Source organism: Chiroxiphia lanceolata, chromosome Z (genome assembly GCF_009829145.1).
Source record: "Chiroxiphia lanceolata isolate bChiLan1 chromosome Z, bChiLan1.pri, whole genome shotgun sequence".
In the NCBI taxonomy this organism is placed as follows: domain Eukaryota; kingdom Metazoa; phylum Chordata; class Aves; order Passeriformes; family Pipridae; genus Chiroxiphia; species Chiroxiphia lanceolata.
Genome location: NC_045671.1, coordinates 66,622,283 through 66,640,704, shown reverse-complemented (window position 1 = coordinate 66,640,704; position 18,422 = coordinate 66,622,283). Strand labels below are relative to the sequence as shown.

Genomic DNA, 18,422 nt, shown 5'->3' with positions numbered 1-18,422 from the left:
ACATTAGGTAAACTGAATTTCTGCTGTGACTTCATCTTGCTCTGTGTGGTTGCCAGCAAAGTCAAGCAGAAGTCTCTGTTGCTTCCTGAGCAAATTTGATGCTGCAGGGACTGAGAATATTAAAAATACTGTCTAGGTTAGGAAAGAGAAAACCAGTGGGAGGCTCTGCCCTAGTGCGAATGGCAGCCTGCAAGGCCACCTGTTCTGTTGGTAGGTAGGTGGTGCTGATAACTTTACTAATTAATTCATCTGCTCACTGTGTTTGCAGATTTCCTTTGTGAATTGGAAAAAATGCCTGTTTCCAGATGAATTGTGTCTCTAATACCACTGTAGACTCTTCCAAATCATTTCCTTTGATTATTGAGTCCTCTGGCTGTTACAGTTATTGCTTAGGGGGCTGCATCCCCTGCAGTTTTCCCTAAATGATTCAGACATCTCTTACTATACTCAGAAGAGACTCTGGAAGCAGGATCTGCAGATGAATGCATGGCAATTTCTCACTAATACAACCACGGATGTCTGGGACCAATGTGCTACTAGATTAAACATAAGAATACTAACACAGTTTTCTGCGTCTGGACAGCATGGGCAGAGCCAGGTGCTAATAACAACAGCAGGCCCAGACAACTAAAGTTTTCTGGGATCTTCCAGGATCCATCCAGGGAGTTCAGGCAGGAGCTGTAGGAAATGGGAGACAAGGCTATAGCGTGTATGTAAAGCCCACCTCGGACTGCAGACAAAGTACGGTGTGGGAGACAGGGCTGGGGACAGGCACACCTGTGACATGGCTTGGGCCAGGAGTGAAGGCTGGAGTCTGAGCTTGGGGGCAGGAGCACCTCAAGTTTGGGTGGAAGCCCAGGGTGAGACTGGCCAGGGCAGTTAGGACCCAGTGGTGCACTCAGGGCCCTGATTCTGTTCATGCCAGTGTTTTTCCATTAAAGATGCTGACTGGTAACCATCTCTGCAACTACACTTCTGTCTGTGGTTTTACTTTTCTTATCTTTCGTGGACTTTGCTCATGTATTTTTTTTACAGCTGGCCAACATTTTTCTCATTTTCTCAAATGAAATGCTAAGTCAAGATATCATAGCTGTGCTGTGTCAAACTAGACCTTGGGCCACAGATAGTGGTTTACCTCCTCACTGGAATTTATGACCATTCACATATGACCTTTGTGAGTTTACTTTTAGGGCTAAGGTACCTGAAAACTTCATTTTGTGTTTTGGTTTCTGAATGTCAAATTTCAAATTAAAAAAAGGCACATGTATTCTGGAAGAGGATTATGACAGCAACTGCAACATTAAGCAATAAATATGCATTCCTAATAGCTTATCAGAAATGGTAATGACAACGTGGGAATCCTCCCTGACAGCGCTTGGCCATGTTGTGTACAACTCTCAGTTCCAAAATGATCAAATTCTTAGGACTTTTTGATCTCTGAAAAAATCAGTTGGGAAATAAAGTTCCTTCTTTTCTCTTACATGGTTGAAAATAATTTTCAAATGTGTTTAATCATTATATGAGTGATATACTTCTTTACCAAAGACAGAGGTAGCACAAAAGCTTGTGCTTACAAGACTAAGTATTTCCTGTCTTGGAGAAGAAGAATACTGCAACAGTGTGAAGTCATTCTTTTAATTTATGAAAGCTGTCAGATCACTGCAAAAGCAAAGAGAAAAATGTGATGATTCTACTGTTTTCTTTGGAAAGATGACAGGTTAGAACACAGTGTTCTGTGATGTGCTACTCTCTTCTATGTGGGGGAATACAAGCAGCACTTCTGGGCAGAAAATTCCTAGAGGTGTGTATAAATCTTAGAAATTTCTTGTAGTGTATGGAAAGAGTTTCGGAATCTATGGAACTGACTTAGAAAATTCAGAGGAAAATGCTTATTTTACTCTTGAATCTGCTGAAATATATTTGGATTGTATTTTTAAGATCCTTTTCGTTACAGTCTTGAACTTAAAAATTTTTGCATTTAAGAAGAAAATTACAGCGCTGTTTCTAAATCGAATGCTGAGAAGACCTTAGTGTGTTTAGGAAAACAAGCTACACTGGAAGTAGGTGAAATGATCAATTCCACTTCCAATATTGTTAGGGAAAATATGTTTCCTGGAATTCTCTTTATCCTGCAGAAGGAAGGCAGTTTCGGTCTGACTTATTTTACCCTCTTGCAACATGTACCTTTGCAGACATGGAAGGCATCATACAGTTATGCCATCGAACGTCAACTACCGTGCCAATATCTGGGCTTTGAAAGAAGAAAATTGTTCCCACGTATTAGTGACTACTGCCTGTGGTTCCTTACGAGAGGAAATACAACCTGGTGATCTTGTCATAATTGACCAGTTCATAGACAGGTGAGTAACAGGGACGTAAATGTGGGCAAGTGGGGTTAGGCCACGAAATAACGTGTCCGTGTTAACTCGAGTTTTTGTGAAATGAGGTGATAGCCTCAGTTCTTCTGTCAAAGAATGAGATTCATGCTAGAAGATATGATAGGAAGTAGGAATGAGATTACAAAACGTTCAATTCTAACAGGCATAGAAGTACCGGGCTTTCAAGAATGGCCATGAATGAACTAAAGTATAGCTCCATGGGAAGACTGTTCTTCAGAAGAAATCTCCTGTTCTTAGATGTGTGGAAGATACATGGATAAGAGCACAGGCCATTCAAATTTTATGAAGAATCTGAAGTGAGATCGAGAGGGATAAAAAAGCATAGTAGGAAAATATTTGCAGTTTGCAGAAGAGAGGTAGATGCAACACAGTAACAAAAGAGAGGAGGTTGTTTTAAAAGGAGGATAGATGCTTGCATGTTTTATTTGCTAAGAATCATAAGCAAGACACTTTTTTCTAAAGTCTGTGTACTCCAGACAGTCTAACCCTCTGTGATAATCTGATGTTTAAAAAAATTCAAGTGAAGCTGGGGGGAAAATAAAGTTAAAGATCACCAGCACCACCAATATTTCAAAAGAGGCAAATAGTTGGGGTGTTGCCAACAAGTTGGGGGAGTTGATCCTTCTTCCCTTCTACTCCACTTTGGTGAGCCACACCTGGAGTATCGTATCCAGTCTTAGGCTCTGCAAGAGGAGCATGGGCACACTAGATATTCCATCTCTGCTTTCTTTGTGCTTATAATTGTGTGTATTTAAACAATGAAAGATCCCTTTTGTTAAATAAATACAAAAATGCTTTGTGTTCTGCCTACTTCCAAATCCAAAAATAACCACAGGTGATACTATGAACTTCAACAGTTGTTTTCTTTTTGTAACAGGTATTTAGAAATAATAATAATAATAATAATAATAAAAATAATAATAAATACTAAATTAATAATAAATTCTAAATACTAAAAAGTATTTAGAAAATAATTTTTTATACCTTTGGCTCCGCTTAGTTAATTACCACACTGTTAGTCAACTGACTACATCAGACTGATTAGGAGCTTTTGAATTCTTTATTTGATTTGCTGCTGATATTTGCGAGGCAAAGAAGAGTAAGACTAACTTGAATGACTGAACTCAGTTGGGGAGATGCAGAAAATAGCTTTGTAAAAGAAATTCCGTAACAGCTGCCAATTTCATTGTTTCAATTCTCTGTGTCACATACACAATTGCAATTATTCAGTATTGTTACACTCTAAATTTTTTTGAGGGAGAGTTTTCTTCCAGTGTCCCTGAAGATACAGAGCATACTGAGACTAATTTTTATACTGTCAATGCTGGTGGGAGTTTACATTGTGTTCTTTAGTTACTAATAGTTTGATAATTCAACACTACTGGAAGAAGGAGGAGGGTGATGATACAAGTGATAGAGGGCTGTTTGTCACAGATGGAAATGACTAGTTTGTTCATTTGTTTGAGTTGGATTTGCTTTCTAGAATCAGTCATAGTAAGAATTGCCAGAAAATCTTGTGTTACTGTTACAAAACCAAAATGAAGGAGCAAAAGCTACCTTACTGTCTTATTAAAGGTGTGACTGTTGCTGCAGAGTGGGGAATAGAAACTGAGAACATCTTCAAAATTGCAGTATGTGCAGCTTTGAATTTCTAAAAGCAGTAAGGGTGAGGAAGGCATGGCAAAACTGTAACAGTGCAAGGGTTTGCTTGCACTAAGAGTACCAGTGTTTCCTTGAGCTTGGTACTCAAACAATTTTGCTTAAAAACATAGGTGCCCCTTTCCCAGGGAAAGAATTCCCTTTTCTCCTCCCAGGCCTGTTTGGCACAGAGGCGGCATGAGGCTCCAGTAGGCATTCTCTGCAGAGCCCTATGCACAGGTCAGATGATCAGCAGAAGCAATGCAGCACCATCTCTTAGCAGCTTGTTTGAGGTTATCAATCCAGTGTCTTCTGGTGCTGCTTCTGATTTCCCCCACTGGGGTATCTCTGTACTCTCCCTTTGTGCTACACTTGATCCTTCTGGATTGTGCACTTCTACTATGAGTATCATGGCTAATAGGCAGGCACGTGGTGACTTATTCCTGTTTAATTGTGAGTAATCAGGCAGTTGTATAATATTCAATTGTGCTTTGTTGTTAAGTAGCCCTTTTTCTGACAGAGGGCATGCAAACTTTTCCATAGTTAAAACTGTGAGATCTAAGGAGCAGATTGTCTTTGAAGACTGGCTGTTGAGTTCCTTATTTCTTGTTTCCTGCTGGCTCCATAAGGAGTCACTCAGGGTACATGGGGATGTCTTCAAACACCTATAAGGAGAGGCAAGTACTATCGTTTGTTTCTGGCTCTTGGTCTCTCTGTGAGAGTAGGCAAGGAAAGGATCTGTGATTCTGTGACCTTCATTTTTTCTGCAAGAGATACAGGGGAATGGTATTCCAGCAGTTAAAATTATGTGCTGCTGTCCTGTACCTTGCAGACAGATGAGTTGGACAGATCAAGATGGTCAAGCCTTGACTTGAGTAGGAGGGCTGGGCAAAGGATGAGAAGCTAAAAGGCTTTCCTCTCTGCCAGCCCTTATTTCATATATAGCAAGAGTCAGAAATAGGATCAAATCCACCTTTATTCTTACCATAGCTTAGCAACTTGCAGACACATCAGCTGGCCCATATGAAATAGCTGTGGCCTTTGCAGAGTTGCAGCCTTCAACGCAGAGGAGGAACAGTCACACTCTTAAGTGCAAACAGATGTGGTCCATTGCTCAGAGCAATTATAGGTCTTACTGTTGTTACTCATTCCCATGCAGTTTGTATGTATGGTGCTAAACATAGTAGAGATGTGACCATTCTCTTCAAAGAACAGGGTATCTGAAAGTCCGATATTAATATTTACAATGTCTGAAATACCATAATGCAGGAGATGGATTATGGCTTTCACCATTTCCTCCAGCTCTAAGTAGTTTATTAACAGACACTACAGAAAAGTGTGAAAAATCAGATACATTCTATTTGCACCTTTTCAGTATCCTGTAAAGAAAAAAACAATATCAATGTTTTCACTGATTTTAACAGTGTATCCCATTTTACATATGTTTTTAATTTGTTGATCTCTTTGCTATTTTATAATCTCATTTTTAAGGCTACCCTATTGTTTGTTTGGTTTTTTTTTTTTTCCCAAACCTACTTTAACATATAACTTGTGTTCTAAACCTTTTTTTAAAAATGTTTGCTAACTTGTATGGGGGGCTGTTGTAAACAGTATTAGCAGTAGATGTTTTGTATTTTAACTGTGGGTTGAATTTGGCTGTTGTCTTAATTTTCTCCTGTAAAGTACAATATGTAACACACTGCAAGGAAGAAGGGAATGTCTCAAAGAGTTTTGTTCCAGAGGGTTTGTGCCATCCAATTGACTGAGTTAGCTTGAGGTGGTGCATTTGAAGGTAAAGTGATACTGGGCAACAGTTCCATGTGTTCCAAAGTGGCATGCTGGATGGTAATTTCTGCAGCATGTTTGGCCATTTGCATGCAAGGAAACAATTTCTCAATTGAAAGAAAAGAGAAAAAGGATTCTCCTGCTGGGAAGCTGCCAGTGCTGGATGGGCATAATCTTTCTGAGAACAAGAAGACAACCTGTTGCCAAATTTTTCTAGTTGAATTCAGACCTCTTTTGTGCAGGAAGCTGTTCCTATAAATTCCCATCCTTTCAATGTAAGAATGCAATGATATGAACGAGTTCTATTTTGACTAGCCTTGTGGTAATTCAGACTTTATTTCTTGCCTTCTTGAAAGCTTACTGTGCTCTTTTTTTTGGAGGTTACATGCCTCACTATTAAATTAGCTGACTGTTTTTGGGTAGAATTGCAACATAATGTGGTGAACATAGCTGAGGAACATTGTGAAAATGCTGAGGAACAAATAAGCATTTCAGCGTCCTGTTAACAAAAGATTTTCTGTAATTATTTGATAATGCACTCCTGGAGTAACACTTTTATAGTCCTCAATTCTGAGGGTTTGAACAGAGGCAAAACAGGATTACAGGTGGTCATTAAGATCATACTGATTTTTCCACCCGCCTCCCAGGGATGCTGTGGTTTTTGATTTGTAGAAATTTCTTGCTTTCTCTTTTGTTTTATTTCCATTCTTCTCTCTAAGCATGTTACTGCTTTTCTAGGACAACTCAAAGACATTGTACTTTATACGATGGGCAACATTCCAGTCTTCCAGGAGTATGTCACATTCCGATGGCAGAGCCATTCTGCACCAAAACCAGAGAGGTTAGTGAATTTTGTAATAGTATTTAGAAATGTTATTTTTATGGCACTTTTTTTGTGATATATTAGTCTAATTGTGTGTTCTTAGAATATAGTCACAATATGCACCTTTTTGTCCTGTTTCTCCGATATGTCATGGTATTAAGGACAAATGTAACATTTGGAAGGCATGGGAAGTAAAAGATCTTGTATCTGTCTTTCTAAGGGAAGTATCCAGAAGATGTCAGTTGGCAACCTAGATTTCCCCAGAGTCTTAATAAATGGACAAAAGATCTTTATTTATCAGGTAACCGGCCAAGAGAGCAATGAAGTAAACAAAGCAGTTAGGATTAGGAATTGGTTCCATTTTGTTCTGAATAAAGCTACACCTATGGTAGAGGCACTCCACATACTTAATACAAATATTTAAATAAATAGTACTTTAGCATTCACAGAAATTACAGTATAGCATTTGTAGGTTTGTGTGTTGTAGAGCTGGGTGATGGTGGAGAATGAAGGCTTAGGATGTTAAACGTGAAAACAAACCAAATTGCAGTAGCCTTTTATTCTTAACTTTTGCTTTCAGTTTTGTCACTTCAGGATTTTCAGGGTTCATAACCACTTAGACTTGGGATTTTCAGGGTTCATAACCACTTAGACTTGGGAGTATGAAACACTTCTCTGTTTTTCAGTGCCTTTATAAGCTTCTGGGAGGGCTGTATCTGTAATTAAATATGTCACCTTAGTGTATTCTTAGAGTTGAGGGAAAAGGAAGGTGAAGGTTGAACTTCATATTTTGTGCTATTGTTGAATGCTCTGATCAGAAGCTGCAAGGAGGTGTGTTCTTCAGGGGAACAGGAGCACTTACAAAATCAGTCATATCGATCTAACAGACTTGCTCTCTGCAAGCAAGACAAAGCTCAGTTGTGAAGCAGGTGGCACAATCTATACCCAGAGAACATACAAACGTCTGTACCACTGATCTATTCTGCTTTTGTCACCAATTCACTTCAATGTCCTTATGGGCTATTTTTGTTAATTGGCCACACTGTGGTTTAGAAATAGCCACCAGCAAGTCCACACTGGGAATTGAGATGTTTTACAATGAACTAAAGATATTTCAAGTCTCATGAGGAAACAAACCACTGCATATTAAACATATGCATGCGTTTGACCTTCTTCTATTGAGCTGCAAATTATACACTTCGCATTTTTCTTGCAAAAAGGAATCTAGTCACGTACTCTTACCAAAGCTTTGTTGGCATAGAGTTGCTTTCTAACTGTGAGCATGGTGTCATGTCACAACAGATACAAGGAGTTTATTAAGAAATTGATTGAAAACAGTGTTATTTCTGAAGTGATTGGCAGCACTTCACACTGTCTCTCACTTTAAAAAAAAAGTAAGTACTCATGCATAAGGCATTTCTTGGGCTTGCAGGAGACATACACCTAAACTTGTTTTCTTTCAGCTGTTAAATAGCTAGAGACAATGTTATTTAGGTATTACAGTTTTTGAAAAGCCAGCAGAGAAATGCACCTTTTCAAACAGAGAAAAAACACTTAGGTACTTCCCAGTCTCACATGTGATCATAATCTCATTAGCCTGTGCATTCTAATCAGTCTAACAGATCTTTTAAAGGACATGTGGTTTTGAACTCTTTTGTGAGGCTGAGAAGGAATATTTTTACTTCATTTGAAATACCAGATGAAAGTGACTTAAACTTTTTCCATGAAACTATCCCTGAAAATAGTTGGAATAATTTCAGCCCAATGCAGGGGAATTTCGTAGATAAATGAAATAATAATAATAAAGTCCGAACTGTGAATGTAACAGTCTGTTTAAGGAATTTTACATCAAAACATCTGAAAACTTTATATTATATTACATTTTTGCAAATACATTAAAATACTCTGGTTTAGTTGGTTTATACACTGTAAATTAAATAAGCATCTGAACTGAGTTTATCTTTTCCTCCGACTGTAAAGTTTTGAATACCACAGAGTGCCTTGGTTATTAGTGCTTTCAGAAACTGAGGCTCAGTACAACATCTTATAGGCAGTAAAATTGGAACTTTGTAAAGTATTTTGGGAAAGTACTACTCAATTGTGGTTTAAGTCAAGTCACAATTCAAGTTGTCTATTGATTTATTAACAATATGTAATAATTGGCATTCAGTTAAACATAAATTCAGAATTAGCATCAGCAATAAACCAAAATATTAGGTGTGATTAATATTAGATTAACTTACAGCACAGAGTTAATCATAGAATGTTAAGAGGTTGGAATGCACCTTAAACATCATCTAGTTCCATCTCCCCTCCCATGGGCAGTGATATCTCCCACTAGACCAGGTTGCTCAAGGCCTTTTCCAACCTGGCTTTGAATAGTGCCAGGGTTGGGACATCCACAACCTCCCTGGGTAACCTGTTCAGTGTCTCACCACCCTCATAGTAAAAGGTTTCTTCTTAATATGTAACCTAAATTTCCCCTCTTTCAATTTGTGCCCATTACAATTGTGCATATTAAACATATGCATGCGTTTGACCTTCTTCTATTGAGCTGCAGATTATACACTTCGCATTTTTCTTGCAAAAAAATGCAAGAAATGTCCTATCACTACAGTTCCTGACAAAGGGTCCCTCTCTGACTTCCCTGTAGGCCCCTTCAGATACTGGAAGGTTGCTGTTAGGTCTCCATGCAACCTTCTCTTCTCCAGGCTGAACAGCCTCAACTTTCTCAGCCTGTCTTCATAGGGGAGGTCCTCCAGTCCTCTTATCAACTTCGTGGCACTTCTTTGGACTTGCTCCAACAGTTCCATGTCCTTCTTGTCTTGGGGACACCCAGAACTGTTTGCAGTACTCCAGGTGGGGTCTCACAAGAGCTGAGTGGAGGGGTAGAATCCTCTCCCTCGACCAGCTGGCCACGCTCCTTTTGTTGCAGCCCAGGATTCCACTGACTTTCTGGCCTGCCAGTGCACATCTCTGGGTCATGTTGAGTTTTTCATCAGCCATCACCCCCAAGTCCTTCTCACAGGGCTGCTCTCAGTCACTTCTCTGTCCAACCTGTAGCTGTGTCTGGGACTGCCCGAACGCAGGTGCAGCACCTTGCACTCAGTCTTGTTGAACTTCAGGTTTGCATCTGCCCACCTCTCAAGTGTGTCAAAGTCCCTCTGGATGGCATCCCTTCCCTCCACTTTGTCAACTGCACCTCACAGCTTGGTGTGTCAGTGAACTTGCTGAGGGTGCCCTCAATCCCACTGTCTGTGTCACTGACAAAGATGCTGAACTGTATCAGCTCCAGTACCGACCCCTGAGGGACACAACTCATCACTGGTCTCCACGTGCACAATGACCCATTGACCACAACTCTTCAAAACATAAATTTTCTGTTACTGTTCTCAGTAGCTCAACTCTACCATGTGATAATGTAGTGCTCAGTGGACCACTTCCACCATTCTATTTGCAGAGTAAGCACAGTCTAAATATGCAAAAAAATCCTGTTTTCCAGTCTTCTTAGTCTGCACTGAAAGCAGTAATCCAGCTGATACCAACAAAATCAAATGAGTTCAAGTTCGTTTCTGTTGGTCGGACTGTTAACTTCTCTTGTTGGGTGGGGAAAATTAAACTGATCCTTAGTTTTTGACAGCTGTAGCCATATGAAATTTTTACTGCTTTGCATAAAGCTAACTTCTTTTGTATATAAGCTTTTTGAGGGGATGCAAAAGCACTGCAGGAAGGGAATTATTTCCTTTTCGTGATGTTGGCATGTTTTGCAGGTTCTTATTGAGACTGCCAAGAAGCTGGGGCTCCAGTGTCATTCCAAGGGGACAGTGGTCACAATCGAAGGCCCACGTTTCAGTTCTCGAGCAGAAAGCTGTATGTTTCGCAGCTGGGGAGCTGATGTTATCAACATGACCACAGTGCCTGAAGTGATTCTTGCGAAGGAAGCTGGAATGAGTTATGCTAGTATTGCCATGGCAACAGATTATGACTGCTGGAAGGAACACGAAGAAGCAGTGAGTGAAACTTCTTTCCTCTGGTCTTGTCATCAGGGATTTGAATGAGAATGTGGTTTTGGTAAGAGATGACATATTGAGCTAAATCTGTTCTTGCCTGCATCAGTATCCCTGAGGTATTCGTGATGTATGATTGTGAAAGTAAGAACAGAGTCAGTCGTTGCTCTCTTTCGTTTTCACAAACTTGCCTCGATACTAGCAAACATTTTGATTCCTCTTGTCTGAATCAGGTGGTCTTTGAGTATGAAGCTCATGAGCTCTGTCTTCTTGTATTTGATCTGGTGTTTTTTCTTTTGCAGCTCTGTGCAAAACAGCACATATGCCTTAGTTCTCCTGTTTGTGTACAATACACAAATATACACCATGCACACACACAGAGGAAAGGTGTTCTTACTGTCTAAAAAGACATTGCAAGGCTTCACCTTTATACTTATGAGTTAAATTTATTTGGTTGTTAAAAACGTGTGCCATCAAAATTGAGAGACATCATTCAGTTTTATTGTATTTCTAGGTTTCAGTGGATAAAGTTTTAAAGACGCTGAAAGGGAATGCAAATAAGGCTACTAGCATACTCCTTACTGCTATACCTCAGATAGGTTCGATGGAATGGACCAACACCCTGCACACCCTGAAAGTAAGTACACTCATGAGGCTGATGAGTACAGGAAACAGTGTATGTGTGTAAATACATAACACAGGTGTATGGTATAGAGTGTTTCTGCTTAAATCACAGTGTTTCAGAGTAGATGCTTCAAGAAACCAAATCCATCCAAGATGGACAAACATTTTACAAGATTCTTGCAAGCTTTATTGCAAAGATCTAGCTTCAGTTTTACAAGAAGTTTTACAAAAGGTTAAAAAAATTGGTTAGCTGTATATGGCTGATGAAGTGTTATCCTTCATAGCACAAGTAAGATACAGATATATGTGAGTATCCAAATGAAAAACCTGATCTTAGCACAATGGAGAGTCAAGTGGAAAAGACTGAACCAAACCAAAAGCATTGTGCTCACTTTAATATGTAGAAGAAGAGTCTGTTACAAGATATGGGTAATAACCAGTTTGAAATTATTTGGAAGTGTGTTCTCCCACAGGTTTCAAATCCACAGTGCATGAAAAAAAAAAAAGACAAAGAAAAACATTTCAAAACATATTGGCAAGGGAATTTTTAGGCAGAATTTTTCTTAGACAAGGTTTACTTATGTATTCTGTACTTCCTCTGTTTCACAAGCATGCTTGAGATTCATTTGTGGCTGTAGCAAAGAGGGAAAAAACAATGTTTAAATGGTTTGGATGTCTATTCAACTTCTCAACAAGCGTTTTTTGATGAATGGCTACTTCCAAGAGTACAAGAGCTTGTAGTGTGAGCATAACTGAGGATTATATTGAGGTGGTGCGGGAGGTAGGGAAAGGTAATTGGAATGTGAAAGAGAGCAGATAGAAGTGGGCCACAAGGATCTCTCTTGGTGGAAGTGGCAGCTGTCTGTAAAGGAGGAAGCCTATTGAGGAAACTTCTGAGAGAATCCAGTCTGATAACGCTTCCCTCTGTTAGGTTCTTTCTTCCTCTTTTCCAAAAATCACTGTGTTGACTGAAATCTGAATGGGTAAGAAAGATGAACACAGGCATAAGTCATGTCTTCACATACCTGAAAGTGTGTCCCTGAAATTCAATAGTCAGCAGAACTGCATGTGCTGTAAAAATCTTCCATGATTTCTGATAGGAATCAAATTTTGGGGTTTGTTTACAGTATGGTTCTCTTGTCACTGACTCTCATCTCTAATTTAGTCAGTGTCCTAAAGGAAAGACATATGAAGCAAAATTCACCTCAGACACTTTTGAGCATACATGACCAGGTCAGGTTCATGGAAGTCCAGCCCAAATCCTTGAAATTAGTCTTTTGTTGATTCTTCACTGAAAAACCTACTTTTTGTTGGGAGTGCCTGAATTATGATTCTTCCTCACCTCGTTATCTGAACCAGTTATATTAATGTCCCCTCTATATATTTGGGAGAGGTGACTGACTTTTTCCCTTTCCTCTCTGCACTCTTTAGAAAGTTGTGTTGTGTATGGATAAGGGAAGCAACAGAATCAGTATTGCTTCTCCTCTCTGATCCACAGAAAACATTTTCAGAGGACGGGGCTGCTCTTTTTAATAGAGATGCCTAGCTATACAGCAAAACTCAGAGTTTGAACAAATAGTCTAAAACATATGCTAGGTATTCCTTAGCTACTTTTTCATACTGACATGCAAGGAAATGGTTCCCAGTTATATAATGCTGTGAAAGTGCTGAGGGATCTGCCTCCATTTCTGGCAGATGTACTTCAGTGAGCAGTGTCCTCTTGCATTCCTTTGCATGATTGTCTTGAATCTTCATCAGAAGTGAAAGAGAGCTGTCACTACGTGTGTGGGATTCCCCTTTAATGAACACCAGCCCTTCTTTCAGTTCATTGTAAAGTGTTTCTTCCAGCTCAGTCCCTGAAGTACTATTTGCCGAGGGAAGAAAATATGAAGCACCAGAGGAAGGGTCACTCCATCCTAATGTAGCTTCTTAAACCTTTTTTCTCTTAAATATCTAGTGCTGCCTCGTTATCAATGATGAATAATGAGGTAGTTTCACTTGAGATTGACAATTCTTATGGTTTTTTTTGCTCTTTGCAGATAGTGGCTTGGTTTGAGTGATAGTATACTGAGAAAGGGAGTTGATCTGAAGGCATTTGAAGAACTGGAAACAGAAAGTAGGTACTGGCAGTGGGGATTGAAATTTTCTGTCAAGAGAGTAGGAGTCGCGACTGTTTATGATTTAACACAACCAAGTAGTCTGGAAAAGTGACAAAATTCTAAAGCTCCAGAGGCTTTGGAGGTTTATTCTGATTTTATATAGGAAAATCAGAAAAGGCTAAAAATCTTTCTTTTTTGGGGGAATGAAATGATGGTAAAGTAGATGATGGATTGATCCTAGGCTTCTGGGTTAATGAATTAGAGAGGCAATTTTGCAATGCAGCAAAGAGAGAAATATACGTATGTGGTTCTGTACAAATGTATAGTGAACCATGAAGAGTTTAAAAAACTATTTTCTTGTAGTGTACTTCTGTATATTTTACACTGGGAGTTTTGAAGGTCACATGGTGAGGTTTTTTTAACTGATCTGCTCCAGAGGTAACTTTTCCTAGAGCTTGAAGGCAGCACGTCTTGCATGCCCTGTGGTAATGTGTTAAGGAACACAGACAAGGGGCAAGCTGAATAAGACTGCAGCTGGCACACTACTGTCACTGACAGCCTTATATCCAAGATGCAGCTGGGTATCTCAAGTGGGCATTTGCCAATGTCTGTTTCTAGTGTTGGGGAAGCATGTAAAATGATAAAGCTCTGCATGGACACAAGAGCTTTTCCTTTCCAAGCTCTGTAATCTGGCTGCTATGACTGAAGGAACTTCACCAGACAGGAGAAATTATGCTACCAGTCTCTTTACCCACCTGCATTTCTCTGTCTCCTTATGTGGAGGTATGCATCCCACCTGTACACACATGCATTGGTGTGACCTCTGAATCTCACAGTAGTCTTTAGGAAAGACTGCAGTGTTGAAGCAAAATCTCCAAGGGCTGTTTTTCTGCTAAAGGTCCCTTCTCTTTCGTGTGTCTTTTCATCTGTGATATGCCAGTGAGTTTAGGCATAATTTGAAAGTTACTAATTTTCTTACTGCTTAAGATGTCTTTAGAACAATATTTCCTGGCTCTTGCTGTAAAGAGGTCATTCTCCAGTCTCAGGTTAAAGCCCTTACTCTTTCAGAACAGGGTACTACCACATGACATTTATGTCATGGATGAAGAAACACAGATCATGCTGGTGATCACAGTGGTCCAAGTGATTTCTGGCTGGTGTCAGGGAAATTTCTGGATCGGATGTGTCAGTCATGGGTGATATACAGCTTGATATGCTGCTCACAGAGAAGAGTTGTGTAGTGAGGTGATAATTACTGGCAGTTGTTGCTGTAATGCTCATGAAATAGTGGCGTTGGACATCCTATGGGGAGCAAGAAAGGCAGTTAGCAGAGTACAGGTGCTGGAGTTCAGTTAAGTGTACTTGGTTTTAACCAATGAAGTTGTAGGTATCGTCTCATGGAAGGCAGCTCTGAAGAGACAAGGAGCTCCAGAAATTAGGCAGGTCCTTAAGGGCAACATTCTCCAAGTACGGGACTGATCCAAAGAAAGATCAGTCAGGAAACTGAATTGACTGAACAGGAAACAGAGCTCTATGTGAAAACGCAACATTCAAGGGTTGGAAGCAGGGACAAGCTACAAAGAAGGAATAGAAAAGCAAGAGCAGGCATGTTAGGAATTCTTTCAATAAAACCAAAGTTTGTCTATAGATGACACTTGGAAGAGATACCAAAGGCAACAAGAACTTAACCCACTGCATTGATACCAAAAGCTTATCATGTAAAACATGATCTCATTGCTGAAGACAGTAAATTAATTAGTGACAGCAGACAATTTCAAATGGGAACTGATATAGTAGATTCCTTTTTGTCTTTGCTAGGAAAAGTATTGGTTAGAGAGGAAAAAATTGTCCTGTTGAAAAGAATTTTAGCTCATAATCACTGGGAATTGAGCTCTGTACCTTTCTTACAATAACGTTCAACACCATAAGGATCAGGAGAGAATCTGAATTAAAATGATAAAAGGGATGTCCTGTGGAAACTGATTTTTCTTACAGTGTGGTTGCAAGCAAATCAGCTTGTGGTAAGGTGTCAGAGCTTTTGTGAGTGCTCCTCAGGTAAATTTCTTCTCTGTGAGGAAACCTGCTGATGCTACCTGCCTTTTTTTGAACTTCTGTACTAGCCTTTGTGAAATGGTATTTGGCAGACCTTTGATACAAGGCATAATGCTGTATTTTGAGAGCTGTGGTAGGTCAATACTGTGGAATAGTTTAGATAGGGTAAGGTATCTGTAGATACCGTATGTATGTGTTTCGATATACTTCATCATTGACTCACTTGGGCATTTATGTTTGGTAGGTTGAAGGGCATAAAGCTTAATATTTTCCAGTCATTTTTTCTGCTCTGTCACAAGCTGAATCTGATGTTCCTAAGGTAGTCATGTAGAACTGTAATCTTGTAAATATTTTTGAATAATTTTCTTCCTCAAAAAATATCTCAGTGAAATCAGTGAATGTACTTATGTGACCAGAGTAAACTGGCTCAGGTGAATAAGGCAGAGGGGAAAAATTCATCAAGGCTTCTCTTCAACTGTAGTTGCACTGGTCTGCACATGCAGTGATACTTGCAGGATAAGGACCTCTCACAAAAGCTGAGATTGAAGTGTTTCTCAGGTCCTGCCATTGAATGTGGCTAATGACAAAGTTGCCTCTCCCTATATAACATGAGTGTTGATTGCATTCACTCCCAGTGAGTGCACCTTTAGAGAAAGATTTCTTTTCTGAATGGCTGTACTTTCAAACTGATGAAAAATCACATAGAAGTGAAGAAAAGCAAGCTGCACAATTTTTCATTTGTATCGTGTGAGCCCAAAGTCCATAATTTAGTGTTTCTGCAGTATGGTGGTTTTTCTCAATACCAATCAGCGTGTCACAGAGGTTTCCAAAAGTTGTAGTGACAGCTCCATGTGTGGGTATGCCCATCTTGTCATTCTTTTAAATTCTGTGGTTTAGAAGAAGTTGGAGATAACTATGCACAGGTAAGGAGTTACACCTGTTTGTAATCCAAATGGAAACTATGTAGTCTACCTTTAAATTGAAAAGTAATTCTCCCTGCACTGGCAGAAGCAGCATTCATCTACTGTGACTTTGTATTTCAGACAACAGTGCAGTGTTCGGTCATCCTGCCAAAGCAGTAACAACCTGGATGAATCTTGGAGTGCTTACAAGGAAGAATGGATCACTTGTGAACTTCCAGAGGTTATAATATCTCCAAAAATTGTTACGAGCATAAAAGAACGGGCTAGATGTTAACCAGTGATAATATGTAAGGCCACTGTTAAAATCTTTATCAGTTTGATAATGTATAAGATGGTTAAAATTAGCTATTGAGTATGTTTTCAACTCTTGTAACAAACGTGGATAGAGCCTTCCTAAATCTTCGTTCACGAAGCCTAGCCATGATGATGTTTTCAACTAGAAATAGCTTTACTGTCAAGCTGGATCAGACAGTGGTTGAAGAACAAAAGTCAGTATGCTCTATTCAGTGGTACCTTTTAATTGGTGGTAGAAATTAAAGTCTAGGTAATACTCTTGTTGCAGTTTCATAAAATAAGGTAAAAAAATAAAGCAGATTCACAGATAGGCTATTTGTGTTGCTGTTTCTACCTCCCATCTTTTCCTTAAATACGGCAAGTGATTATAATTCACTTCTGAAACACAGCAGAAAAACTGAGCAAACCATATCAAATAAAAATTATGCTATTTTTATACATTATCCTTATTTTTAATTCTGTTTATTTCTTTTTAAAGAAGTGTATTTGTTTGTGTGCTAGAAGATATGATTTAATAATTGTGGTGGTTCTGTCACAGCAGCAGTTGTGTAATTAATTAATGTTCTCGTTGAAAAAATTGAGGCGATGCCTAAGCCAGATTTGTGCCTAAAGATGTACTTATGTGACTTACAGAACTGTACATAAAAGTACTTTGGTGCCAGTGTCCCACTGTGCTGGCCATTTTCTGCTTCACTGAACAACTCCAAATTTAGTTTCTGTATTAAGTGATTAATGTGCTCCAGTGCTTTGAATGTATGCATTTCAATTTTTTAAATATAATTTTACTTTAATAAAATAACCTGCTGCTTCTTGTCTAGTAAATAAATTAAATGCTTCTCCAAGCTGTGTGCAAATTGGGGTTTGTTTATTTACTTCTAGTCGTTAGTCCATGAATTTTGTTTATCTCACAGTGACTTTTGCCATTCATGGAACAGGTTGGTGGTGATACCTTATAAGCACTGCTTTTAGAAAGACCACTTTTTAGAAACACTGTGCTGCTCAGAACTTTAGGTTCTAAGTTCCTGAACAACAGGGATTCATGAGACAGAAGTGGATTAGAATGCAAGGCAAGCAAGGAAGATATCAGAAACGTGAAAGGTAAGGATTCTCACGGTAATGTAAAAAAACCCCAAAGTAATCCAAAGGAAAACAGAAGAAAGAAGGTACATAAGCATTTTACCTTGATAGTCTTGTTCTGTTAGACACCCAGTCTCCTGCTGTGAAAGCCTTTAGATTTGGACATACTTTGCCTAGCAAAACCAGTACAAGTGCTTTTCAGATACTGGCGACAGTGGCTTAACCAATTTTCTGTATTTCCTGGTGTTAAGAACTTGGGTTGCAGGAGACAGAGCTTGAACATACATTTCACTGCCTTTCACTAAGCCAAATCAGGTGTCTGGCCTTAAAAATTATTTCCATTTTTATCTTTGTCCCCTAGGCACTTGCAGTGAAATAAATTGGAGCCAGGAAGTTCATGTTTGGTTGTTCCAAGAGAAAGTTTTTATTGGTGTCCATTTTCAGTCCCCCTTGGGTTTCTCTTTTTACGTTTGGTAGTGACATATAAAGATAATTGTTGTGTTGATTTTTTTTATATATATATTGGGTACTTACTGTCACTGGACAGTGGCACAGAGCAGGTCCATAGGTAGTGAGTTTTGTTACACATTTCTGTTATAAATTCTTCCTATGCAAGGCTAGATAACAACACTAGGTAAGGATGACTGTGTCCAAAGAGTTACAGTCAATAGCTCCATGTCCAAGTGGAAACCAGTAACAAG

The 18,422-nt window shown here is 39.2% G+C and overlaps 1 protein-coding gene across 7 annotated transcripts in view; it reads left to right on the top strand.

The window, feature by feature from the left end:
- MTAP (methylthioadenosine phosphorylase) overlaps positions 1-17,443 on the top strand; it is a 28,253-nt gene extending 10,810 nt beyond the window's left edge. For 3 of the 7 annotated variants that reach the window (XM_032676374.1, XM_032676375.1, XM_032676377.1), the window contains 6 exons: positions 8-214; positions 2,193-2,360; positions 6,561-6,663; positions 10,416-10,655; positions 11,167-11,289; positions 16,471-17,443. In XM_032676374.1, the coding sequence (XP_032532265.1) occupies positions 99-214; positions 2,193-2,360; positions 6,561-6,663; positions 10,416-10,655; positions 11,167-11,289; positions 16,471-16,509 (789 nt within the window). In that variant the 5' untranslated portion in view covers positions 8-98 and the 3' untranslated portion in view covers positions 16,510-17,443. The remainder of the gene's footprint in view (positions 1-7; positions 215-2,192; positions 2,361-6,560; positions 6,664-10,415; positions 10,656-11,166; positions 11,290-16,470) is intronic. The other 4 variants (XM_032676373.1, XM_032676378.1, XM_032676379.1 and 1 more) reach the window with 2 other exon arrangements.
- Positions 17,444-18,422: the final 979 nt, after the last annotated feature.